Below are 27,158 nucleotides of genomic sequence, written 5' to 3'. Positions count from 1 at the left end.
CTATTTAAGATTGTAGTGAATTACCTCCTAATTCATTGGGTTGACTTGTATTGGTTATCAAGATGAGGTTCTCATGATGAGTGCACTAGTATGTATGGTTACATATTGAATAAGACCATTGATGAGTTATGACATTGACAATCAGGTAATCATGACTTAACCAAACTACTTGTTATATGACTCAACTTTGAGAGAATATTGAGTTAATATTGAGATCTTCAATGATTTTGATATATAGGTGAGACCTTAAGGTGGTCATATGTTCCTTATGGATTGAGTCATCGTTGATTGAGGTGAGTGATCATAGGTTTTCTCGAGATAAACACTATGATGTCTCCTTAGGTGATCTTAAGGACTTGTGATAAAAAAACTATGACTATAATAATTTTTAAAGTGAAATTTGACATATGTTCTTATAGAGCTAGAGTATATTAGTTGATCACATAACATGAGAATTTAAGACTCAAGGATCATAGAGGTAATCTTGAGAGGTTAATAACATTAATCTTGTTAGATTGTAGACACCAATTCATGAGGAACTTACATATAAGGGAGAGTAGGTTATGAATCGAGTTTAATATCTCAATTTAATATCATAGGATACTAGAGTGCAGTTGATAACTCTTTATAGTTAGATGTTGAGTCAAATTTAGAATTGAAATATTATTAAGAAATCAATATTTTCCTATGAGTTCTAATGGTCCTTACTTGAACTCATATTCCTTAGTGACGCATTACTTGATGGATATTTAGATTCTTAATTCATGAAGTATGTGCATATGGGCATTCTGATAAGTACATATGAGAGAATGATGTGTATTTTGATTTTTCTTCAAGAATTTAAGACACTTATTTTTTTAGTAACCTTTCTTTTCATAAAGGAACTTTCCTTTTTGCCTAGTGTTTCTATTCTTCATCTTCTTCTTTCTTAGTAGAAATGTATGAAGAATCTTTGATTATCACATGGACGCCTTTTTGATCTTTTAGAATCCCCTCAGCCATTTGGAGTTTCCTTATTAGCTTTGACAAGTTCATCAATAACCTTTTCATATAATAATTGAGCTTGAAATATGCCCAAAGGAATACAACAATGTCTCTAAGGTCATATCGACTTTGGTTTCCTTGTTGATCACAACTCCAATAATCTCTATCTCACTAAAAAGTTTGATCATACTTACTATATGATCTCTAATGGGAGTTACTTCTATCATGGTAGCGTTCATGATAGTCCTTAAGGTAGCTTGTCTAGTTGACCTGCCGTTGTCATTAAACATTTCTTACATACTGAAGAGAATATCATAGGTCATGGAATGAGACACATGTTCCTATTGCAACATGTTATCCAAAGGCCTAAGTGATATATTTGGCTTTGTGATCCATTTTATGCTATCTATGATAAGAACCCTTATTTTCCTGTGTGGATTGTTCATTAAGGGTATTGGGAGCAAATTCTTGAGTTACCTATTTTAGCTCATCTGATGTGAGAACTATATCTAGATTTCTTTTCAAATCCACATAGTTAAGTCTGGTTAATTTATTATTTATGAAAATGAGGGTGATTAGATTATACAACATGACTATTGTAACAGAAATAAATAACATGCTTTAATAATTGAGCATTCACCATAAAGCAAGAATGTAAATTTAGCAAAATGTAGAGCTTTTAATGCTACATGTCTTTTGTTAGGTATTCCAGTATCATAAGAATCAAATCTATATTGGGTAGATAATGATCTTATTATTGGATATAAACCCTCTCATATTGATCTTCCTAGCTTATATAACCCTAAGACAAAATTAACATACCTTTTAATTTAGCCCTTAGACTATGCAAGTGAGACTATGGTGGACGATTTAAATACTACATATCCAAATTAAGTGCATGACCATTATTCTTGAGGTCAATGTTACCAAGTGAAGATTCTCATCAATAGGGCGGTTGTTCCCACTACAAATATGTCTAGTCTTATTCCATATGAAAAATTCATATCTCTTGATTTCTTAGGCCCAACCTACCGTTGTGGTAGTGATAGCCTAAAATCAAGATAAGTTTGATAATGAAGGTTGTGGGCTTTGCTAAAGCCCTCTTCCACTTAATCTTTTAGAATAATTAAAAGCTTAAACCTTAGTAATTTCTTGATGGATAAAATGTCTTCTATGAAAATTTTTCAAAAATATTTATTTTCTAAATTGGAGTTCTATTGTAAAAGGAGAAGACTATCTTGAAAAAATTTTAAAATTTCCATGAGAACATTTTATTTAAAAAATAATTTGAAAATAAAATAAGCTCTTAAAATTTAAAATTATATTTTCATAAAAACTCTTATTTTTTCATACATTATTTCTAATTTTATAAATATTCTATCTTGGATCATTTTTTCAAAGAATTTTATGCTTATAACATTACTAAGTTTTGAAAATTGCTTTAGTAGCCTTCTTAATTATAAATTAGCTATCATGAATTTTTATAAAAAATAATTACTTTCCAAAATTAGAATCTTGTGAAAATAAGAAAAAAAATCAATTTTTTTATTTATAAATATGTAGAAAATAGGAGAATCTTTCCTAAATGGAAAAATTTTATTCTTAAAGATTTCAAAAAAATGAAAAGATTTAAAAAAATAAAATATTTCAGAATTAATTTTGAAAAAAGAAAAAGATTGAAAATGCTCTTAATCCTTTTCTTAAAATCTTTCCATAAAAAAATATTCCCCTATTTCTTTCACTTTCCAATTTAAATGATTATTCTTATTTGGAAAGGTAATTCATGAAAATTTATTTCTTTTTAAGATTGACCAAAAACCCATTTTTATGCCTAACATACCATATATAAAAAGCATAAAATTTATAAATATGGAAATAAAATAATATTCACATGACCTTTAAGGATCCTGTCATTGAATTTGATAATTAAATTTGGAATCCAAAAATTCTATAAATACTAAAATTACCACAATATCCCTACAACCAAAAAATAGGGTTAGAAACAAACAAAAACCCTAAAAACCATGTTGTTGTCGCTAGGAGCTCTTGAGCGCTCTAAGGAGTGCTTAAGCATTTTAACCGCTTGAGTGCTAATCTTAACGCTTGAGTGCTTATGCCTGCATCTCCAATTTGAGAAAGCTTCTTTCATGGATTTGAGATGTTTTTCCATTGAAAAACTTATCTCTCTTAGAAAGTTTTCCTTCATGAACATCTGTCATTGCTTTAAAGTCTTTAATCTCCTCTCTCCGGTCTCCATAGATGAATAAAAACAATTTTTTACATCACAATAAAAATTTTGTGCTTTCCAAACCAAACTTACAAGCCCTCAAAGAAAAGGAAAATATTTTTACATCCAAAAAATCACAACCTATACTCCTTATAGAGTTTACAACCCAATCTATAGATAGAAAACATTCTCACAATTTATTATTGCATTCACATATCAAGAAAATAGAAATAAAATCATTCATTCATCCATGCATTCATCTCTTTTAGCCAAGGAATGAATTTAAACATTCTACAAAGTAGAGTTAGCACACCCTAAATTGGATCTAACATGCTTTTCCAATCCTAATGCTTTGAGACCAGTTATTACGAAATCCCTAGATCATAGGTGCATGCTATCTAACAACCTAGGGATGTTAGATCCATGCAATAGAAGAGATACAATATCAAAACTGTAGATGTAGGGTTAAAAAACTTACCTTTGATCTAGATGTTCCTAGTTTATAATCTAAACGAAAAAAGTGATCTCAATTACCATGACAATCTTTCACTTGAATCACTCATTCTTTGGAACTTGACACTTTTATAGGGTCACTACACAAGCTTGAGGGAGAGGAGGATGGAAGCTCTTTCTAGAAGACAATAGTATAAAATCACTATCTAACACTGAACCGTAAGGACATAGACTTCTTTGTAAGCTTAATTGACTTGAGCTTATTTTGGGTTTAGGTCACTTAATCTAGTCTACTAGATTATAATGAACTAATTAGCTCTATTAGGTTTCAATTAATTAATTAGCTTAATAAAAAAACAAAAAAATAATTCATCATAAAATCTTGTGAAACCTTGCATTTTTACCAAAATATGCTTATGCACATAAATGATTAAATCTTCATAAAACCTCAAAACTTTGTGTTAACAAAGAATATGAGCTTAAGTGGTTGACTCAACACTTCACTAAAAAAAGTTAACTATGCTCTAGTATCCTATGAAATTACATCGAGATAATAAGCTCGGGTTTATAATCTATTGATCAATTGCATGCAAACTCTTCTTAAATTGATGTATGTAATCTAATGAGGTAGATGCTATCAATCTCTTAAGATTACATTTCTAATATTTAAGTCTTAGATTCTCCTATTTTGTGATCAATTGATATACTCTAACTCACAAACAACATATATAATCCAAATTCTATTAAAGGAATTAATGTGGTCACAATTTTCATGATCACAAATTTAAGATCATTGAAAATGACACACTACCTTAATCTTATGAGATATCATTATACTTATTTTGAGAATAATTGTTGCCACTTACCTTAATTAATAATAACTCAATCCATAAGAATTACATGATCTGTTTAAGGTTTTACTCATAAGTCAAAGCCATTGAAGATTTCAATACTACCTTAATATTATCTCAAGGTTGAGAACTTATGCAATATAATAGTTTGGTGAATTATGACCACCTGATAGTTAATGTCATGATTTATTGTAGGTATTGTCCAATGTGTAATCATACATGCCAATACACTCACCATGAGAAAATCATATGATGATTAAGACAAGTCATCCCTCCAATTAAGAGGTGATGCACTATTACTTTTAATGGATTACTCAATTTCATGAATTGATTGTGAACAATTTATTATTTTCTAAGGAACCTATGACTTAGATTTTATGTGCAACTTTTAATATAACAAAGTTATATACAATATAAGTGATACAAGTGTAAATGCTTATATAGTAATTAATGTAATCAAGGATAAAAGTGACAAAAAAAATCAAAATAAATAAATTTATTAATAAAATTTTATTATATTATATTATGTCATGTTTTTAAGGGTTTATTTTAACTCCGTATCCACGTAGAAGGAAAAATTAGTAGGTAACAAAAGGAAATGGGAGAAAGAAGACAAGGGCAAAATAGACTCTATAACTTAAGCTGAAATTGATGGTCTCCAAGGTGAAGACCTTCTCAATCACCTGTGATTAAGGGAAGACTTTTCTTCTCTTATCCCTTATTGGACTTAAGAAGCTCAGATACCAAACCGGGTTAGGAGTCAAATGTCAATTGCTATTTTTATGAAGCTTGATTTGATATATAAAGAAAGTCTGCACCGATGAAATGTACTAACCCTCCACCAAATTCAAAATAGCTTCACACGTCAACAATCTACAACATTGCATGCATGAACGTTAGCATAAGGGGCATCAAACAACCCATAGATACGATGGATAAGCAGGGGGAAGGGGGGAGGAAGCCGAAAACTAACTTGGAAATGCGCAAGCAATGTTAGAACACCATCTCCCTTGGAACCCCACTAATTCATTCTAAATACAATGGGTTGTTTAGATTGATACCCTTAAAAATCTTGAAGTCCTTCGAACAAAAGGGAGCTAAAAGAATTCTCTATCCTCCGCCATAAAGGAGCTAAAAGAAAACCTTAGCAAAATCTTTTTGAGGGAAATGAATTAAGGAGGAGCAGACTAGGCACTAACTGAAAACGGAGAGCAGACGTCAAGTGAGTTCCAAGCCGCGAGCCGCGGAGGAGTACGAAGAGACACGAGGGAAAATCCACACGAGAAAGTATGCCAAACCTTGAAGTCATCATTACACACCAGCCATGCTGGAGCCTATCGTAGCCATAGCCGGAGAGAACCTCGCCACACACATTAAATGCTCTAGAAAAGCACATGTGCAGGTCGCTCCTTATGATAGATACTGTGTGGCCATGCCTTCACATGGGAGCAACTAGCAAGTAGCAACTAAACTACTGCATAGAAGTAGAACATGATGGAGATAAGAAAAAACATAATTGAAGCAACCAACATGCCGCTTTACCGTTCGTTATCTTCCTCCTTTCACCTCTAACTTAGGCACTAGATGGTCCGCAGCCATTCAAGGCTTAAAGTACCTCAACTTAATTTTCACGAGTGCAGGTGGCTAAAAGGGAGCTCACCCGTCTATGTTTGTTCCGAAAAATACTAAGAAGAGAAAAAAAAATATAAAAAAAAATTATTTTTTTTAATGTTTGATTATTGTATGAAAAATATATAAAAAAATATTAAAATTAATTAAAAATTTATGTATTTTTAAATTATTTATGAGTTAAAATAAATAAAAAAATAAAATAAAATAATTTACCAATTTATTTATTTATTTATTGTTCTTTCCTTCAATATTTTCTTTCCCGAGGTGACACTTGAGTGATATCTTGACAAGGAAATCCTTGTGTTTTGGAATGATACATAATGCATTGGGTCAAGATGAGGCAAAAATAAAAAGGAGGGAAAAAAAAACAGAACCCAGAAGAAGATAAAGACAACTTTTGATTCAGACGGGCCATTTCGGTTATTAAAATATGCATTTTAGTACTTTTTTTTCTAAACTATTATTTAAAATAGTCTCTTGGACCACAAAAATTATTTTAAAATTGATGACTTTAATACAAATTTACAACCTAATTTAAAAAGTTAAAATAAAACCTTAACTTTCGTACAAATTTAGAAACTGTATTTGCAAACTAATTTAAAAAGTTAAAATAAAATAAAAAAGGTATTTTGAATCAAAACCTATAAAGAAAATGAACGACGTCGTTTTCATGGTAATGATAAGGATCAGCTGCCATAAGTGGTCAGTGTTCTCGCTACGATGACCAAGCATTGGATGCACGCGAACGACGACCACTACGTCACGGCCTGAACGCCGACTGGACCCACACCCACTTCACCAATCACCACCACCCTCACCCGCCAGGCCCATGGAAAGCCCTTCCCTATAAAACCCAACCTCAGGAGTCACGCCCCATCTCCTGAAAGCAGAAACAAAAGAAAAGGTAGCTGAAATGGAGTGCTCATCCAAACATAGATCCATCACCGCCAAGAAAAGGCTCACCCAGGACCAGCTTCACCTCTTAGAGACAAGCTTCATCACCAATCCCAAGCTTGAAGGAGAGAGCAAGCAGGAGCTGGCCTCCAAGCTTGGTCTCCCACCCAAACAGGTTGCCATTTGGTACCAAAACAAGAGAGCCCGCTGCAAAACCGAGGCCATTGAGCACGAGTACAAGGCCACCCAACTTCAACTCCAAAATGTCTTGGCACATAACCAGCGGCTCCAGAGTGAAGTTGGCAGGCTCACACATAAGCTCAACCAGGCTCATCACTTGCTCTTTCTTGCATCTAACCCCTCTGCTGCATCTGCTTCTGCTTCTGCTTCTACTTCTACTTCTGCTCCTAGTTTCAGTGTTCCTGGAAGCTCCAGCTTGAACTCCCCTGCAAGCATGAATTCCATCTGGGAAAATGCTGAAGTTCTGCCTATTATGGAGGAGCTTTATGCCTGTTTGCTCGAATGAATATTTCATTCTTGCTCTTCAACCTACACTTCTAATGGCACTTCATGGTTCTGTTTCCATGTTCTCTTCCATTTTTTTCCCATCCAAATGGAGCATATGAGAGCTAGGCAGTCCTCTCTCCTATATGGGCAACTGGAAGCTTATAATGTAAAACATGGAATAAATTTAGGCATATCATTTTTTTTTTCTTCCAGCGTCTCTGAACTGCTTCTTTGAACGCAAAATTAGATGCCATGTGAAGAATCTGCCAGACAAACTGTTGAAAGAAGAAAGCACTGTTTATTTTTTTTTCTTTTTCAAATTCAAGTATTCAATGTGAGATAGGATTTCAGAGAGTGCATGCATCTATCCAATGAGGTTCCTGTTTTGGTTAAGACAAAGCAAGGTCTATTAAATTTTGGCGTCCGCAGTCAACACAGGTCCCACTCTTTTTCGCTCTTACTGATTCAGCTCTTGAATGGAGACTCAATGAATTCAATCACTTTGACATGCGATAAAGAAACCACTCACCCTTCCCTTCAATCTCACCAACTTGAGTTGCAACTTGCAGGTTTTGACAATACATGGCAACATACCTGCATTTTCATGGCGATTTAACATGATGTACCCTGCTTTAGGTTCAATAAAGTCACATTAAAAACAGGCTTATCCCTAACATGGTTTTAATGGAACTATTTTCAAACTACCAAGCCAATTGGATATCTTCTGGGTTTCAAACAAATACCGCAGCCAGGCTTGGTCAATGGTATGAATTCTGAAGTTGAACAATCAAGTTGAGGTTCTCTGTCAGCCTGTTCATAGGAAACAAAAACAACAAATGGGACCACCAGGAGGACTCAAAACAAACAGAGAGAGAAAAAATGAAAGACAACAAAGAAGAAAACGCTCCCAGGATTGTGGAAACAAAAAAAGAAAACAATTGAGCATCAATATTTAACACAATACCGTCCATCAAGAGCTGCTATGGCTGATTTTGCTGTATGCAAAGTTGTGATAGGATCAAAATGAGTGATTGCGAAGATTCATTAAAGTAATTTGCCTAAACATATGTTACATATCAACTACAGACAAGAGAACCATCAATGTGCATGATAACCAAACCAATCAATTAGAAATGCAATACTGGATCATTAGAGAGTAACAATTACTTATCTTACATGTTCTTCAATGTAAATAGCAGCATAAATGGCATGTATGATTAATTTCAGAATCCATGATGCTTTTGAAGAAACAGACAAAGGGGTCATTTCCAAGTTCCAACTACATATGTGGTATATGTTTTAGTAAATGGTGTAATTTGAGCAGGCAATTAAACTAGCAACGACATTGTCATATTTTTTCAGCTTAATCAAACTGCCACCATTTTCAGTGGCTCGAGCTAGAAGTTCATTAGTATGTGATTGACATATGCACTATTTACCTTACCATAAGTCTGTCCAGTTAAGTAAATACAAGTTCCCAATTCAAGCTGGAGAAATGTAGAGGGTTAAAATTGGAAAACTATGCCTTCAACCATGAAGGCAACAGGAACATGCCACCATAAGCTGGAAAGTTTTGGAGAAAACAATAAACTGCATTAAATAGAAGTACAGGAATAAGAATTGCATGAGCAGACATGGAAGAAGGTCGTATAGGTGCAGTCAAAATTTCATATTAAAACTGCCCAAAAAGAGTTTCATACTTCCAGGGGATGGGATGATTTTTGCTTTATTTTTAACTTATCTTATATAAAACATCCGTGGGACACATGTTCTCTCTCTTTTTTTCTTTTTTTTGTAGGGAAGTGGCACACTAGCCTTTCCTTTCTGACATGTTCTCCCCTTTTTTGGACGGAATGGATCACAACTTGATATGGTTATGGGCATTATGCCATTTACAGAAACAGTTAGTCATTTGGCTAGCTAAAACCATCTACTTGGATTGAACCATCTAGTTGACAGGATCTGAGTTAGTAACTATAATCCTGAAAGATGATTTGAATCAGCACTGTTCATATTGTAGATGGCTAAGAAGCCAGGGTACTGCAAGTTATGGCGTTCATGGGACAATGAAGGGCTCAATTGCAACCAATAACCTACTGAAAGTTATGGTAGTCTTGGCAGAATGAAGGATACAATTGCAACCAATAACTCAACCATGCAGCACCAAGAAGTGAGTGACAAAGGGATAGCAACTAAACTGTGACTGATGCTACCATTCCAGGTTCATAAAATTTTGCAAGAAAGGGCGCATGTCAAAGAGAAATTCAGAAGAACAAAAATGAGAGACAAGCTCTTCCATAGCTAGATCAACCATGCCAAGTAGAAAAGAGTTAGATCCTGCACTCACAAGTTCAGCTGTAATTAATCCTAATCCTAATTTCCAAAAATGTGAATCCAAGGGGGTAAAGAGTACCTAGAAAATGATGGGAACATGATTTACAAGATTTGAAGGATGGTGAGTGTTTAAATGAAAGGTATTTGCTTGTATGTAAACATCTTACTCATAATCTGTACTCAAGAAGCCTTCACTTAGATTTACTAGCTGCATATGTTCTGGGATGAAGCCACAACATCTTATTATGCATATTATCCTTCTTTCTATATCAAGCATCTACCGTCATCGATTTGGTTTGAGACAGCATGTCAGTATGTATCTATGTCATCTCTATTAAGCTAAAACTCCTTCCAACTGGCCCACCCACATTGTAAATATATCACCTCAGTAAAGCTAAAACTCCTTCCAACTAACCCACTTTGTAAAGTTTTATCTTAAGTATTATGCAGAACAACAAATAAGAGTATAAAGTAAAGATGAGCTTATTCAAATCAGTAAAACTCATGAGGATGGTTCAATAAACTGCCAACTCTTCTTTTGTTTGTGCCTTAAGGTGCCTTTTGTATACTCCCTGTATGCTTTTGGGTTTTCCTCAAGGTGCCATTTTCTAATATAATTCTGCTTTTGCCTATCAAAAAAAAAAAAATAAACTGCCAAACTGTTCAATAAACTCATCATTCCAGAATCAGCAACTCCAAAATGTTTAATATATTTTCTTAAACCCATTGCAAAAGCAAAAGGGAAGAGGCATATTGTATCTCCATTCCTCCGATGTAAAGCCCACCATTAAAAACAAAATTTCTTTACCATACCGTACCACTTCATACAAACAAAAATACCAAGGTTATCAACTTCAAAATCATCCAAAATCATAAATCAAGAAACTTCCGATGTTAAGTTACTGCATTGAAATAAAAATCATTCATGAACAAATCCCAACTAACTAAACTATGGTATAAATTCAATCCCTCCACATTTTATCTATAACTATCAGTGTAGTCAGTAATGTCATACAATTCAATAAGTATAGTGAAAACAAACATTAAAATGCACAACCACCACCTCTTTCTGCAACTATACTCTTGCATTGGGCATGTATTCAACCAAAGAATTTGAAACTGCAAATGAAATTCACAACTCCCAGAAAAACGAGTCCACCTCTGGCAAACCCCATTTGGAATCTCAAAAGTACCACTCCATTGTTGGTAACCATGGCCCCAATAGCAGCAAGGAGCAATGCCACCAATTGCTTGATGTTGACGATGCCAGTGGTTACAACATTGAAAAGGGGCTTGAGGGCCTTGATTTGGGCAGGGTTGGACCACTGGAGTTGAGCAGTTTTTAGGGCTTTACCATGGAGAGAAGGTCTGTTGCACTTGAGGTTCTGTTTGAGGGCGGGCATGACTGGAGAAATTTCAGTGAGAATGAAACCGTTTAGGCTGAATGAAGGACTCAATTGCAATCAATAAACCAACTATGCAACACCAAGAAGAGAGTAATATAGTGATAGACACTAAACCATGACCAATCTCAGAATTCTAGGTTCATAAAATAACAAACATCAAGTAGAAATGAAGGAGAACAAAAATAAGAAACCTCCTCTTCGATAGCTAGACCAACCATGCCAGGTTGAAAAGAGTTAGATTATCCATTTGCAAGTTAGGTGGAAACTGACCCTAATGTCTAAAGATGTGCATCCAAGGAAGGCAAAAGGTACCTAATAAGATATTCACTTCTATGCATCTAACTCCCAACTTTGCTAAAGATGGCTTTACTTAGATTTTATGGATCCTATGTTCTGGGATGAAGCCATTAAACATGACTATGCATGATGAGGATGAATATTCAAGATATATATCAAGAAAGGGAATTAGTATTAGTTGTAATTAAAGTAGGATTATTATTACTTGGAATTAAATTAGGATTGGTATTTGTTGGAGTCTAATTAGGATTAGCTAGTTGAGTTATAATATAATTAGAATTTGAGTCATGATAGGTTATTAGAGTCCTAGTAGAATAGGTTATTAGAGTCCTAGTAGACTTTGGATTTCTTAGAGAAGCCTATAAATAGGCTAATCAATGTAAATCAAAGGAATGAATTTTGATGAATAATATTATACTTTCTTTCATTGCAAGGTTGCAACCCTCAATGGTGAGACTCCATTGATTTTCTTCTAGGTGAGACTCCTAGAAGGCCTTAGTGAGACTCTAAGGTTTTCTATCTTTTCTTCATTGTTTCTTCTTTCTCTCTATTTCTTATCTTATAATTTTCTCTACCACAAAGTTTATTCCTTGTTCCTCTCCTTACACCCTAAAAATAAAACCCTAGCCCACCTACCCTTGAGTGTAGGCAACCATCCTAGGGTTGTCCTACATCAATGCATGTTACCCTTCTTTCTATATTAAGCATCACTCATGGTTGATTTGATTTGAGAAGGCATGTCAATATCTATATCATCTTATTGAGTCATAATCTGCGTTCCAACTGACCTACAAATGTTGCAAATTTTTATCTTCCATATCGCGCAAAAAGCAAACTCCCACACAAGAGTGTAAAGTAAAAATGAGCTGCAAATCAGGAAAACTCATAACAACAGTTAATCACAAATAGAATAAAGCAAAGGAAGACGCATAATGTTTAATAAACCGCCCAATTGTTAAACAAATTTTCTGCATTGTTGCAAAATCATCAACAGTCGGACTGTTCAATAAATTTCTTAAACCCATTGAAGCAAAGGGGGAAACAAGTACAATGTATCTCTGTTCCTCTGAATTTCATTCCACCATTAAAACCAACATTTCTATACTTCATACACACAAAATTGCTAATTTAATGAACCCGAACTATTGCAAAATCATAAGGAAAAAACAACCAAAGAAACATCACTCATACACGAATCCTAAATAACTAAACTATTGTATAAAATCAATCCCTCTGCTTTTTTGATTTCAAATGATTCAAACAGACAGAATGACTACAAAAAGTAAAAGCACAACCACCTCTTCCTGCAATTATAGGATTGGAATGAGCGTGTATGAAGCCAAAGAATTTGAACCTGCAGACAGAATTCTAAAACCAATGCTATTTCTTCCTCAACACAAACACATCCGCCTCCTCATACGCATACTCCGGATGCAAGTCTTCATGGGGAATCTTCTCTATCGCAAAAACCCTAGCGCACAGCTCCCAGAACAACCGGTCCGCCTCCGGAGATCGTAGCTGGTACCCCAGAAGCACCACCCCATTGTCGGAAACGAGCGCCTCCATGGCTGCAACTAGCGACGCCACCGATTCTTCGATGTAGACGACGTCAGTGGCGATCACCACGTCGAAGGGCGGCTTCAGGGCATTAATTTGGGCGGGGTTGGTCCAGTAGAGTTGGGCGGTTTTTAGGGTTTTGTTGTGGAGAGAGGGTTTATTGCGCTTGAGGTTGTGCTTAAGGGCGGGCATGACCGGAGCGATATCAGTGAGAACGACGTCGTTTAGACCAAGGAGGAAGAGGCCCATGGAGGCGAGGCCGCATCCGCAGCCCAGCTCCACTGCGCGCTTGTTGGAGAAGTCGAGGAGGTGGGCGTAGGGATTGGGGGTGGAGGATGAGGAGGACGACGTTAGAGGGGACCAGCGCTCTGCGAACTTGACTAGGACGAGGGAGCAGGGCCAGACGGAGGTGCCCACGTGCATGGAGCCATTGTCTTGGTGGATCGACAGGTGCGCACTGCGCACCTGGAGCTCGATCGTCGGCGAGTCTGTGAACTTCATGCCCGTCTCCCCCTCTCTCCTCTGCCCGGCACTCTTCCTCCCTGGCTTGTCGGTGATCTTAGTGGGTTTTCTGGGTTGGACCTCCCTCGAGTCCAGCCCAAACTCTTGTGGGCTTCTATTGGAACCCTAGGGTTTGGTTTGGGCTTAACTTGGGCCAACACTTTGTTGTGGATTTCCCTTTTCACAATTGATCAAAGAAGGATTTGGGATTATCTTTTTCTTCTTTCGTTACCAAAAAAAAAAAAAAAAAACAAAAATCCTCAAAAGCACTAACAAACAAAAATTAGAATCATTTTCCATTCTCGCATTCCAAACATGCCTTTCAATTCATGCTCTCATTGTGAACAAATAAAATGCGAATTCCACAACACAACTGATGAAAATGAGAACAAAATACCCTTTTAATGGGTCACATTGGGGTCACAAATGAAGACCTCCAAGTCTCCCTTGCAGACTCAGCAAGTCTGCTACAAATCATGAGACCCCATTTTCCTTTTGTGAAGGCAAACATAAACACTAGGAGAGGCCACACTCTCAAATCGCAATGACCACAATCATTTTCTTCCTACTTGCTCCAATTCCTAGCTAGCTAGCTACCGATATTGGAAAGCTGATTGATTTTGGGGCTTGTCTCTGTGTGTAGCACGGTTAACATAGATCTTCAATGAGTGGTGGAACTTCCATAGCTTGTGTTGCATACCACCATGGTGTAAGCAAAAGTTTACCAAAATTATTAATCAAAAGATTGGTGCAGTAATATAGATTCTTTTCTCTTTTTCTTTTCCCCCACTCTTTTCTTTTCATCTTCTTTTTGCTCCTTTATCATGTCGGAATCATGCCCATTCACTACAGTACACTGACACATTTCTGTTGGAAAATAGGCTTAGGAGGCGGTGGATCAACCCCCCAAAATCAGAAACGCAGCCACATAATGTTCTAGCAATAATGCAGACAACTTCTGAGTCTCATAAGTAAAATATTATTTACGTACCATTCAATATTGAAAGTATGAACAAAATCATAAGCAAAAGAAAGAAAGAAAGGCCCTAAAGTTATGATGGGGGGTTATGAGGAATTCTATGTGCTTCTCTCTTCATTTCTTGCATGTATTGATACAGGTAGTTTTGTTTGATTAGATACAAGTATTCATGGATGAGTAAAAGAAAAGCTACATTTTATTTTTTGAGGATCAGTAGGCTAAGCCTATATGAACTAGAATATATCAAAGCCTTTTTGCCACTGAGAATACTCTTTGAAAGTCCAGTTTGAAAAGACAACAACCACCACATAGAGGAAACAATATGCAATAATGGAGTTCAAAAGGGGCACTTGCTTTGCCCCCACCACTCCATCCTTTTTATCAAAAATAAAAGCCACCATTTTTAAAGGGAGCAGCTTTCAGGGTTCAAGAGAATATGCATGGATCTCCTCCTTCACCTCCTCAATAGTTTTCTAAGCACAACTTTTCAGCTCCCAGACACGCAATGCCACCTTTTCCTCTCTGCAAAGTTTTCCAAATTAATCCTAAACTCTCTATTCCTCTCTCTCTCCACTTCATCATCTACTTTGTTATCCATTCAGAAAATAAGCAGTACACAGAATCCTATACCATGATCACATCCATCCATTGATTGAAGATGGGTGGCAGATGGTTTGCACCCCAACACCTAAGAAATCTCTAGTTTGGCCCCCAGTGCTGTCATCGTTCTGGGTGTTGCGGCGTTTTGCGGGGTACATTTGCAACTGATTGAAAGTGGAGAGATCCTTCGGATTCTCCATGTCGTTGGTTGGAAGTTGGTTTGCAGTATACAACCCACAAAATTTGTTTCCATCTTGAACTAGACTACTGTCACACTTCAACCCAAAGCTCCCAAGGAAAGGATCAGCAGAAGTTGCTCCCATTTGGGCAGCTTTCTGCAATAAGGCTGTCGCAGACATGTTTCCTAGAGGTGTTTGATGGGAGTGGTGTTGGGAGCTGTACAAGGAAGGGACACTCACAATCTGACTTCCTGCAGCTTCCTTAACATTGCTTAATGGAAGTGAAGTACTGCTTGTTAGTTGATCTTCCGTGTTATTTGAAGACTGTTTGCTTCCAAACACCCAACTCAATTGATAGCTTGATGGTGGAGGATTTGAACAAGAAACAAGTGGGTCAGCATACACCGAACCTGGACTCATTGAGGATCTGAGTTGATGAATCTCTTGGAGATTCGTCCCCATTGTTTCATGGCCTTGAGATCCTTGGCCCATCCACAGGGAGAGTCCCCGTCTTGTTTGATCGGTTGCTTCGTCGTTGCTTGAGATAGGCTTGAAGATAGAGGAGAAATGTTGTGGCATGCTTGGTGCAAGTGAAGTCCCCATGAAATGATAATTGATAGTGCCATTGTTGATGTTGGAGGCAGCAGTAACTCTAGCCGTCTCTTCTGCTAGGGCATCACAGAAGGCCCTATGAGTGATGAAGCTATCTCGCCTGTGCCCACACAATACATAACAAGTAACTCAAATATTCAAAGAAACAATGAATTAAGTATCATATAAGCAAAGAAGAAGGGCTCAAGATCGAAAATGAATATATATATATATACCCTAATGCTAACTAATTAAGAAAGGAAAAATCAAGTAGAAGAGACTAAACTTCAAGATTTAGAGAAATTTTCTTAATGAAACTAAAACAATATTTGTCCTCTTATCAATCCATTTATCTTCACAAGGACCCCCTTCTCCTTTTTCTCGGAAAAAGCCAAATGAGTGTGAGGGATGTTTTATTGTCTGTAACACAAAAAAAGTGAAATGAACAACTACAGAAATCTCACTTTCATGTACTTCAAAATTTGCCTCCTTAATTTTCTTCATTAGGGTGTGGATTAAAACTTGAAAAGAACTATGAACTCTAGAAAAAATAGGAAGACTTACCTTGAAAATAGAGTGCCACAGTCACATTTGTATTCCCTAGTGCCGCAAGTTTTGGTGTGAGCTTTCCAGTCTGACTGCACGGCGTATCGCTTTGAGCACTTCTCGCACTTCCACTTCTTCTCCCCGTGCTTCCGACAGAAGTGCTTTTTTATCCCAGTCAGGTCTCCTAGAGCCCTCGAAGGGTGGTGGTGGACACAGGTCTTTTCGGGACAGACGTAGACACGCTTCCTGGGTTCCTTGCTGCTCCTTTGCTTGAGCTTCCAAGGAAGGTTGTGTCCTCGCCGATGCAGTTGCAGATTTTGATCCCTCTGAAAACCTTTTCCACATATCTCACATAAGAATCTGTTTGTGGCCATGAGTGTCTTCGGTGACAAGGCTATGACTTCGGCTTCAGGATCTGTTCAATAATAAATCCATATGTCAAATGGAATCATTACATGAATATCTATGAATATACCCATGATCATAAAGCTGAAAAAAAAAAAAAAAAAAAGAAGAAAAAAGAACAAAGAAAAAAAGAGAGAGAGAGAGAGCGAAAAAGAAGAAGCTAATATTTGAAGAAGAAAAGAAGCTTGCCTGGGGTTCCTGGAAGGTTTCTCTTCTTCTTGATGGTGGGAGGATTGGATCCACCAATTGGATTTTGAATGAAACCATTTGGAATTGCTTCTGCAGCCATCTTCTGCAACATCACTCCACCTTCTCTCACAATTGATTCAATCTATGAGGCACCAGCAAAAAAGATAAGTTCATCAAGAGGGCTGACCTAGAGATGGAATATTTTGGGAGAGAACCCAAGAGAATGGGCACAACTCTTTTGTTATGGTCTCAACCTTACTAGCATAACACGATCATATATGAGAGAATTGGAGGATTGGTTTTCTCTCTCATGAAGCAGTCTTTTTTACTTAGCTTTTAGTTGGAATAGAATACTATTTTTGCTTTGGGAGGCGGTGAAAAGTTAAAGTTCTAGGAGAGAGAGAGAGGGGGAGACACGCACACACACAGAGAAAGGGTTTCAATAGGAAGGGAGGTGGCCGAAACCCAAAGGTGCATGATGACACATATCATGAGGTCTGAGAGAAAGCTAGTCTCCATGCCTTTCCCATTTGGAATGATTATCCCATAATTTGTTTGCTTTTTGTTTCCCTATTTTTCTACTTCTATCATCATATTTTAAAAATCTTTTCCTTTCATATAAAATACACCTTCACCATTTGCAAGAATGGCACACAAATTTGTAACGAAAGCTCAGATTCTTGCTGGAAAATAACAATTTATCCATCTATCATCTCAATTTGGGTATGGGTTTTTTATATCCATGAATTTTAACCATAGAATCTGATCATACCACTTCTTATTTTTACAACCTTGCTGGTAGATTGTTTGATTGTCAGCAAGTAGATTACATTTCCTTGGTACCACTTTATATGGTATAAGACTTTACTTTAAAACTATTGTGCATTTTGTGTGATTTTTATACATTCAATAAAACTTCAAAAAATTGAATTTTGGAAGGAGGGCAATGTCCCAACACCTAAGTGCCCCAGTGATGATTCCCAAGTCAATGTTGGGCTCACAGAAAATTCCTTTGATCAACTTAGAATAAAGGTGAATTTAATTAGGGATGCACATTGTTGGAATCCACTCCAAGTTACAGAAAAAGCAACTGAAATGAATCAAATAACCTTCAAAATAAAAGGGTAATCAAGCTTTGTGCTGTTTTTGTCAAAAAGATAAATTAAGATGTCCTCAATGAGTGTGACTGGTGTGGATTAATGTCTGGTGTCCATTCAAACCTTTCATTCTCATTTCCTACAAAAGTGGCATTTTTTTCGGTTTCCTGCCTAGTCAAAAATGAAAACACAAGGCATTTCGAGTAAACATCATTTGTAACAGATGCTTTTCTTCTCTGTGATTGATAAAGATACAAACTAAACTGATCATAAGGCTAGCTACAATGTATTTTGTCTGTTCATTTTTTTCTTCTTTATGTTGGTTCAAACCAGACAGCTATGATTAACCTTTGATTAGATAGTGATCTTGAAGGTCTATTGTGGAACAAATGAAAAACCAGGAAATAATTAAGAAAATGAATATTAAACCAAAGGAGTACTAAATTATTTTGTTTGTTCTTCGTTTTTTGAGGACCAGGAAGAGTGTGCAGCCATGTATGCACGTGCCCAAGCTGTCGTAGAAGGTAAAATCCAAAGGAAACGACGAAAAAACACACATTAAAGGGAATAATTGTCCGGATGACAGTGTGACTATGGCACCCCAAATCAAAATTTTAGATCTGTTACCCACTTGGACATTATATTATTACAAGTTTGTTATTATTTTCATTAATTTTCATCGAACATAGAGCTCCAAGATTGAGAGAAACTAGATAGTTTTACTCGAAGGTTTCCCCTTTCAAGGGTAGATGAAATCAATCTACTGCTCTTGAGCCTAAGTTGGTCTATATGTTTGAACTATAATGGATCCCAATCCATCCAAACTATCAAGAACCTCCATGACTTGCCACTTGAAATGAACTATAGAGATTGAATAAATTCAAACAAGCATACATTTTGAACCCACCCACAAAGTTTGCTTTTAAGCATGGTGGTAGAATGACTTTGAGAAAAAGCATAGTTAGGCATATAAACCTAGGCAGATTTGGATATAAGTTGCCCTAGATTAAAAGTATGTGCCACATCTACTGAGAAGGCACGGTAGGGCAGGGTAGGGTAGGATGGCCATTTCAACTCCTAGTTGATAACTGATTGTAGTAAGGGAAGAGATTAAAAGACAGCGAGCTGACAAAGGCAGTGAATTTTTAGAAGTGTGAGCAGTCGTCTACTTGTGGGCTGACTTTTCCTAGTAACCCATAATCATAATCAAATGATGTTTATGCCTTTTAACTTTAATTAGTATATAATGTTTGGAGTTTTGCTGTTGAACTGTGGTGGCCTTAGAATATTCTCTCCTTGCCCAACACTCTCAAAGGCTTCAACTTTCAAGGTCTTGAGGGATTCCTCTACAAACCCCACATTCAAGGCCAACCCCTCCCCCCCCTCTCTCTCTCTTGCTTTGAGGTTAAAAAAACCCTATTCTAATAGAGCTTGATTTAAACTAGCAGGGTTTGGGGGAAAGCAAAGTGTTGGCACCAAGGGTATGTTTGTTTCTTTGCTTGTCTTTTGCTTTGAAAATGAAAGGGAATTCATTTTCTTAATATTTTTTGTGTAATCTAAACAGGCTCCTAATTTCAAGGCATGGCCAAGAAAGAAAGTGGAAAAAAAAATTTACAGTTCACCGGGAGAATTCATAACTACTCCTTCACTGCTAGCTAGGTTAAGGATGTAATCAAGATTTGTGAAGGAATATTTGTCTTATAGGGTTCATGATGTTCAAATATTTTATTATCAGATGATTATGAAATGAGGGTCAAGAGATGTTCTGTGAATGGAAAAATTGAACATCTTGCAGAGGGAGATTGATTTTTTTAACTTCAAAAGAAATATATCCCAAAAGTTGAGCAGATTTGGATCTAGGAATCCATTACAGAAACCCACATGCTTTTGCTTATCAAAAGTTGGAGAATATATGCCTTTTGTTGAGCCCCTATTTTTAATTTTCTTACCTTTTTTTTTTCTTTCTTTTTACACATGTATGGCATAGGCGGTTCTGGAACAGTTAATCACCTTTAAACAACCTTCATTAATAGTATAAGCTGGTGCATACTCTCATGAACATTCATTTGGTTGTAGCTAGTTGGTGCTTTATCATATAATCTGATCATGCTTATCTCTACAAATCTCATAGCTACATTTTATTAATTCTCTCTTCATTAAATATTATAGATTTTTTTTTTTCAAATTAATTAAAAAATTATTTGTTGTTAATTAATTATTTCTACAAATTTTATTAATTCTCTCTACAAAGTTAATTAATTAACAAAATATATACATTTTATGTATATTATGTATTTCAATTAGAGTTTGTGGGACAATATATTTTTTTTTAAAAAATAATCTTAGCTTAAAAAGTATTTTTGAAAAAAAAAAATGGATGCATAATAAAATTTGGAAAGTACTTTTAAAAAGTTAAAAAATCATGTATAATGTTTTTTGAAGAAAATATTTGATTGGTAATTCTCTTAAAAAATACTTTTAGATAAAATGTTTCCTTAAAAACACTTAGAAAAAAAAATTATCAGATACATTCTTAGTAGAACTAGTTTAAAAGCAATTCATGGAGAAGCGTTGACATCTTGATATCCCATATTTGACTTAAAAATAAAATGAAATTTAATGAGTTTTAGTTGAACCTAATAATATTTATATGCCTTGGCATACCTACTTTAATTATCAATTGGGGTTGATGGCAATTATACCTCTATTTGTATATAATTTTTCTTTTAAAACTTAAAAAAAATAAAAATTTTCCTTGGTAGTTTTATATAAATTCTATGTGTTTTTAATAATATATTCAACAAAATAAATTATTTAAAAATTTTAAATTACTAGAAAATATATAGTTGATCCACCATATAGATTTGATGATATTTAAATTTTGTTAGGGAAATGTTTTCGAAAATAATTATAAAAACAATTTTAATACTTAGACTCAAAGAACAAAAGTTTGTTTAGGAAGTAAAATGTTCTTAACGTGTTTTCAGTATTTTTAAATATGTTTTAATAATAGTTTTATATACAATACTTTACTTTTAATCATTTTTCATATTTATATAATTATTTTTTTAAAACAACTTTTAAAAAACAAATAAAAATAATTAAAAAATTATCATAAAAACACAATTTTTATTTTTATTTTTTATTGCTAAATATATATTTTTTTATTTAAAGAAAACAAAATTATTTTCAAAAACTATTATCAAATCTTAGCTTTCCATACAATTAAGTTCCAATCATTTTATGTACCCTGATGTAAGACAATTTCTTTCTATACATCCCCTCTTATGGAGAGAATCAAAACACTTTGAAATATCAAGAAAGACAAATGGCTTCATGAATTGAAAAGCTTCTTGCATTAACGTAGAGTGGAGATGACACTCAAGAATGTCTTGTATGTTTCCTCTGGTGGAAGATAAAGGATGAATTTTGTTTTGCTTAAATTGACCAGGTCAAAACCCCCCCGACCCACCTCACACATTTTGGTCAAAATTGAAAAGATCATGTCCGATGGAAAATGGTTAAACGGGAAGTACCTCTCAATTCTTGAATGTGACCTTAAATTATTATATTACAAGAAAGAAAATAAATCCCATTCACAATGTGACACGTGTCATAATTATCTAGACAAAGTTTTCTTGTGTGATTGTTGCATTTGATAAATTAATCTCATGATTAAGGAGTGTTTCAAATTGTTATTTGACAGTGTTCTCCACGCGCCATTAAGGTTGCTAGGGTCAGCATCCTCTAAGTAAAAAAGATTGCTCAATCAACATATGATAATGTTTTATGCAAAATGCCATACAAGAAAATTAGTGACTCTCTTTTTGGCTAGAAAAGCAAAGATAAAGCACCACTCTTTCTCTCGTTAGGTGAGTCATAGGTTTGTTGGTTCCTTTTCAAGAGAAGGGAATAGGGGAGTTTGCAATCAACACTACACGAGCAAATGAAGTCCAAGTGAAGAAATATTGAATTCAAAAACCAATCTTTTTGAAGGGAAAATGAGGTATTTTTTTAGGCAATTAAAGAATCATATTTTGAGCACTAAAGTTCCCACTAAGTATTAAATTTGGATGTTAGTCATTCATCATTAATGGAATGATTGATTGGGAGAGACAAGTAGGGAAGAAAACAAGAGAGAAAGCCAAGCCTTGCTTTCAAGTCCTCTTTCACTCATCCAAATTAGAACATTAATGTGCACATTGAGGCCCATCTTCCATTTGGTGGGTGACCAAAATAGTTCAAAGAATTGAAAACGACAATATATAACATCAATTGATCATTTAGTTAAAAATCTTGAAAAGCTAGCTAAAAGAAGCTTTATTCTTCATGTTATATAATGCCCAAATGATAGTGGTGGATCCATTAAAATATTATATGTAGAGATTTGTACACATTTGTGTGTTAAGCGATGTCGAATGCTATTAATGTATCAATTAAATTGCATCTTTGTATTAGGTGAATTGGCTTATGATTAGAGTGTCCATGCATATAATAACGTAGTCTTTCAAAAGGTATTAGGATATTTTCCTTCAATTTTACATTATTGCTTGTGAACTATAAGATATGTGTCTTGCTAATCGTTGGAAGCCTATTAGGATTTGTATTGTCAATGTTTTCTTTCTTCCTTCACAATATACTCAAAATTTAATTGAAAAGTACCATACCTTGAATATATATACATGGAGAGAGAGAGAAAGAGAGGCATGGTCTATGCGCGAGGCACATAGACAATTTATCCAAATAAAAACTATAAATAATAAAATAATAGAACAGTTTGAATCCACGAAGGTCTATTAAAAGACAAATAAAAAGTTTTCATAGCACATGATAGGATTGTGATGCATAAAGGAGAAACACAAGAAAAATGTTGCACACAAAGAAGCCGTGATGTAGAATAAAAGTTTGTAAATTACAAAATTTTCAATTAAAGTACATTGAGTGATTTCATTAATAATAATGTATTAAAGGAATTATGTGTATTAAATGCGTATATTATATAGAGATAAAAGATTAACTTCAAGAATTTGATCTAAAGTGGAGATTATTGAAAAGTCTCATATTTCTTATTGGTATGTTTGTAAACAATATTAGGTAGGATATTTTCAATGTTGAGATATTACCATAATACTAGATTCCCTTCTAGAATATAAAAAGTTATGGAGAAAATCTCAATAAATATTATAGGTTATAAGAGAAAAAAATTATGAGATTGAGATTAATATACAAATCAAGTAGGTAGAGATGTGAGGAAGAGTGTGAGATACTTCACTAATAAGAGCTCATAGTTTAAGGTGTAAAAACAAGGAGTTGCCAAATATAAAATATTTTAAGACTTAATGGGTACATTTGTTTTTTCTATCTTCTATCGTGGAATAATTTTTTTTCATCCAAGACTGTAAGTATAGTTGATCAAATCACGTTAAAACCTTGTGCACCTTTTGTATGAACCATTTATATAATTTTTTTCTTTTATGATTATTGCATTAACAAGTGGTATTTAGTTTGCATTCGCACAACATAACAAGTTACAATCAAAGTTTTTTTTTTCTTGCCTAACGAGTGATCATATAATATCATAGGTTGAAAATTTATGGAAGAGCCAAAGTTGAAGAATCCTAAAGAGCCTAGGTCAAACTTTTCAGAAGAATCTTGGAGCACGAAACAAATAAAATATTACAAAAGAAATTTTGATTGAAGGTGGCATCATTCACACTCTTACTATAATGAGATATATGAATGTACTAAGTTATCTTTAATAAGTGTAGCTTCTTCTATACATTTATTGAATCTTGAAAAGTGGAAATATTTAGGTAACTAAAAATTTAAAATCTACAGAGATTTAATAGAAGGTACTTAACAAGGAGAGGTTGTATTGCTTGATAGGACTATAGAACACAAAGAGGCCCATGGAACGAGAGGAGAGCATGATGCACAAGGAAGCTATGGTATAGAATTTGGCTCAAACAATTTTCCAAGTATATTACATTGAGCGATTTCCTTTATAGTAGCATATTAGAGGAGATATATGCATTGAAAGTGTGCATCATATAGAGATAAAATATTGAGTTGAAGAATTTGACCGAAGGTAGAGATAGCTTAAAAGTGTCCCAAGTTTCTATTTAATACATATTCTTTTAGTGAAGAACATTATGCAAATATTTCTCATGTTGATATGTCATTATAATATTAGATATTTTTTTTTTAATTTTATATTTTCTTTTATAGAATAAGGAAGTTATTAAAAGTACTCTATCAATATTTTAGATCATAAAGAGAAGATTTATAAGATATGAAACATATACTGAGTATATAGAGATGTGAAAAATAGTAGGAGATGCTCAAAGGAATGAGGGCTCATGGTTTAGGATATAGTGAAATAATTATCTCTCATCCACGGATGTAAGCACAATTAGTTGAACTACATCGAAATCTTATATACTTTTGTATGTGAATTATTTTATCTTTGTATTCTTACACTAATATGTAAACATTGAAGTTTCTGCCTACACAATAGTTATGTTGGAAGGAATGCTCAACATGAGTGTTGATCCCAATCTTAGTGGATACTTACTTATGGTAAATGTCGATGGAGTTTGTCGTCATCTTCCAATTAGGAAGATACTTGCCAAGTGTAATATACTCTTTTACTAGCATGCAGAAAGTGGAGAGTTATCCCACTTAAGCTCATGGAGGTGGTATGACAATCTTAGTTGATTTAGACCTCGATAAGGTAGCATCAACCTAATCCCTCCTGCAAGGTTAGTGTCAACTTGTTTTCCTTCAAGGTTTAGTTGACCTCACATGTCATATCAATGGTGTCAGTACACATCCCCCTCATTTCATGGAGGGTGGATAGACACTTGATCTCCGCACTTTCTCTAAAACATCATTTGGAGCATGACTCTATTATACTATTTGAGTTATGAGTAAAGCTTTGGAGGTCCTACATGAACTTTTCACACCTTAGTGGTGGACTTAGTATCCCCGACCATTGAAATTTTAAGATATGCTAAGGATTTTGGTTTGGTGGATTGGGTTGAAGGCTCATAAAAGTGGGATAAGATTATTCATGGATTGAAACTGTTTTCAATTAGATTGAGAGGAGGGAGCATACCACTGCTAATGATCCACTGCCATCCAATATCATTTGGTTCTGTGAAATATAAAGATGTCTGCTTCACCAACCACCCCCACCCCCCACCCCCCACCCCAAGCCTTGACTCTCAAGACTCAAATGATTGTATCTCATTTCTCTTCCCTCTGCAATAGGATTCTCCCTTCTATCTCCTTAATTTTTCCTTAGCAATGGTTCTTTGCTTGTAACATACATGCATGGAGCTCCTGACCTACATGTGCTGGGAAGGAAGCTTAATTAGAAGCCTGTCATTCCAAGTTTTAGATTACTTCCTTATAAAGCAATTCAATTCTCATAAGCAAGGAACTTTAAAGCTTTTTACCAATGAACCCAGGTTTCAAATCAAGCAAAAGCTTCACCCTTCAATCCAAAGTTACCAAATCTGAACTTTTCTGCTGGCACCTACCACTTCTTTTATATGCCCAGTGTCACTAATTTCTGTGTAAAGCAGCAATGTTGATTCAATAAATGGCCAGTACTCTGATCCCATTCACCATTCAATCTTTGGAACTTTTGACTTTAGGAAGTTGCTCTTGCACCAGTGTCATTTGATGAAGGAAACCCACAAATATGCCTAATAATTAACCTTAATGGCTGGGCTTCTTCTTTTAGTGACTTTCCCCACTTTGCTTGCAGTCTTTACATCCATTTTTACCATTAGTTAGTCTTTAATCCTCTAAGATAGGATTTGTTGTCTGATATTTGTCTGATATTTGCCATGTGGTGGGCTCAAACCCATTAAAGTTTGTGAAGGCTTTGGAATTGTTGGGCTTGCCAAAGGTCTTAATTACTTTGGAGGCCCCACAATTTTGAGGAAGTGATTTGAATATTTATCATTTTTCATCATTTAATAAGATAGTAAAAATAGTAGTGGTACTATATATGTATATGTACATATATTTAATTGATTGTTCAATGACCTAGAACCAACCTCAATTTAGGGTATTTCCATAACAAAATTATTTCAATCATTTTGTTAATAAGTTTTAATTAAAATTAAATTTAGAGATAAATTAAAGTTAAAATATTTTGACTTCTTTTTTATCACTTATTATTATTATTTTCACTCTTAGTTTCTCATATTTTTTTCTTCATAATTTGAACAAAACCTTGAAACATGAAATAGAAAACGTTGTATGATATTCTGATTGATTTTTTACGACCGATAGAAGATTAGATAGTGATAAAGATATGATAAATTATCTCATCGTTTATTATATAAACTTAATATCATGATAATTCTAATTAGTCAATATACAAGACATATTTCATCTATAATAAATTTAATTTTTTCATTTACTTTTTAAAAATTTTGTATATCACATAAAATTTTTTAATTAATAAAATTAAAATTATAGTTTAAAAGAAATAAATAATTTTAAATTATTATTTTAATCATGAAAAATTAAAATATATTTATTTTTTGAAAATAATTTCTTAATATATATATAATTTCCTATCAAATATTATAAATATTAATAATGTTTATTTTTTTATTTTTTAAATTTAGCATTAGAAGACCTATTTCTTGGCGTTGATTGAATTTTCTTTATTATTATTTACCCTAAGTAGGTATTTATGATTTACTTTTAGCATTGCCTCACGGTTTTATTAATTATTAATTTTCAATTAAAAAATAAAAATATAAAAATATTGTGTTTCTAAAAAATAGTTCATTAGCTTGCAAGCATTGCTCAATTAGAAATAGCCACGTTAAATGTTACAGGGAAGTGAAATCTTCTTACTATCCTCCAAACCTTATTAAATGACTAGACATGTCCCTACTCTTTT

General features: G+C 34.4%; 3 protein-coding genes across 3 annotated transcripts; 1 reads left to right on the top strand and 2 right to left on the bottom strand.

Moving 5' to 3' along the window:
* The first annotated feature begins 7,060 nt into the window (after positions 1–7,060).
* On the top strand, positions 7,061–7,567 carry LOC100262631 (homeobox-leucine zipper protein HAT5-like). The gene has a single exon (XM_002275304.1). It carries the CDS (start codon positions 7,061–7,063, stop codon positions 7,565–7,567), a length of 507 nt encoding a protein of 168 aa, XP_002275340.1.
* A 4,991-nt stretch (positions 7,568–12,558) lies between these two features.
* Positions 12,559–13,715, bottom strand: LOC100245395 (uncharacterized). Its single transcript, XM_002277629.5, has one exon. It carries the CDS (start codon positions 13,641–13,643, stop codon positions 12,966–12,968), a length of 678 nt encoding a protein of 225 aa, XP_002277665.1. The 5' UTR covers positions 13,644–13,715; the 3' UTR covers positions 12,559–12,965.
* Positions 13,716–14,606: 891 nt separating this feature from the next.
* Positions 14,607–17,446, bottom strand: LOC100252370 (zinc finger protein MAGPIE). The gene is made up of 3 exons (XM_002275364.4): positions 17,133–17,446; positions 16,557–16,953; positions 14,607–16,113 (listed from the first exon to the last, which is right to left on the bottom strand). Exons 1-3 carry the CDS (start codon positions 17,242–17,244, stop codon positions 15,258–15,260), a joined length of 1,365 nt encoding a protein of 454 aa, XP_002275400.3. The 5' UTR covers positions 17,245–17,446; the 3' UTR covers positions 14,607–15,257.
* Positions 17,447–27,158: the final 9,712 nt, after the last annotated feature.

The sequence above is a fragment of the Vitis vinifera genome, chromosome 12 (genome assembly GCF_030704535.1).
Source record: "Vitis vinifera cultivar Pinot Noir 40024 chromosome 12, ASM3070453v1".
Taxonomy (NCBI): domain Eukaryota; kingdom Viridiplantae; phylum Streptophyta; class Magnoliopsida; order Vitales; family Vitaceae; genus Vitis; species Vitis vinifera.
The sequence above is the reverse complement of the archived record's forward strand: the minus strand, read 5'-3'. Positions and strand labels throughout refer to the sequence as shown.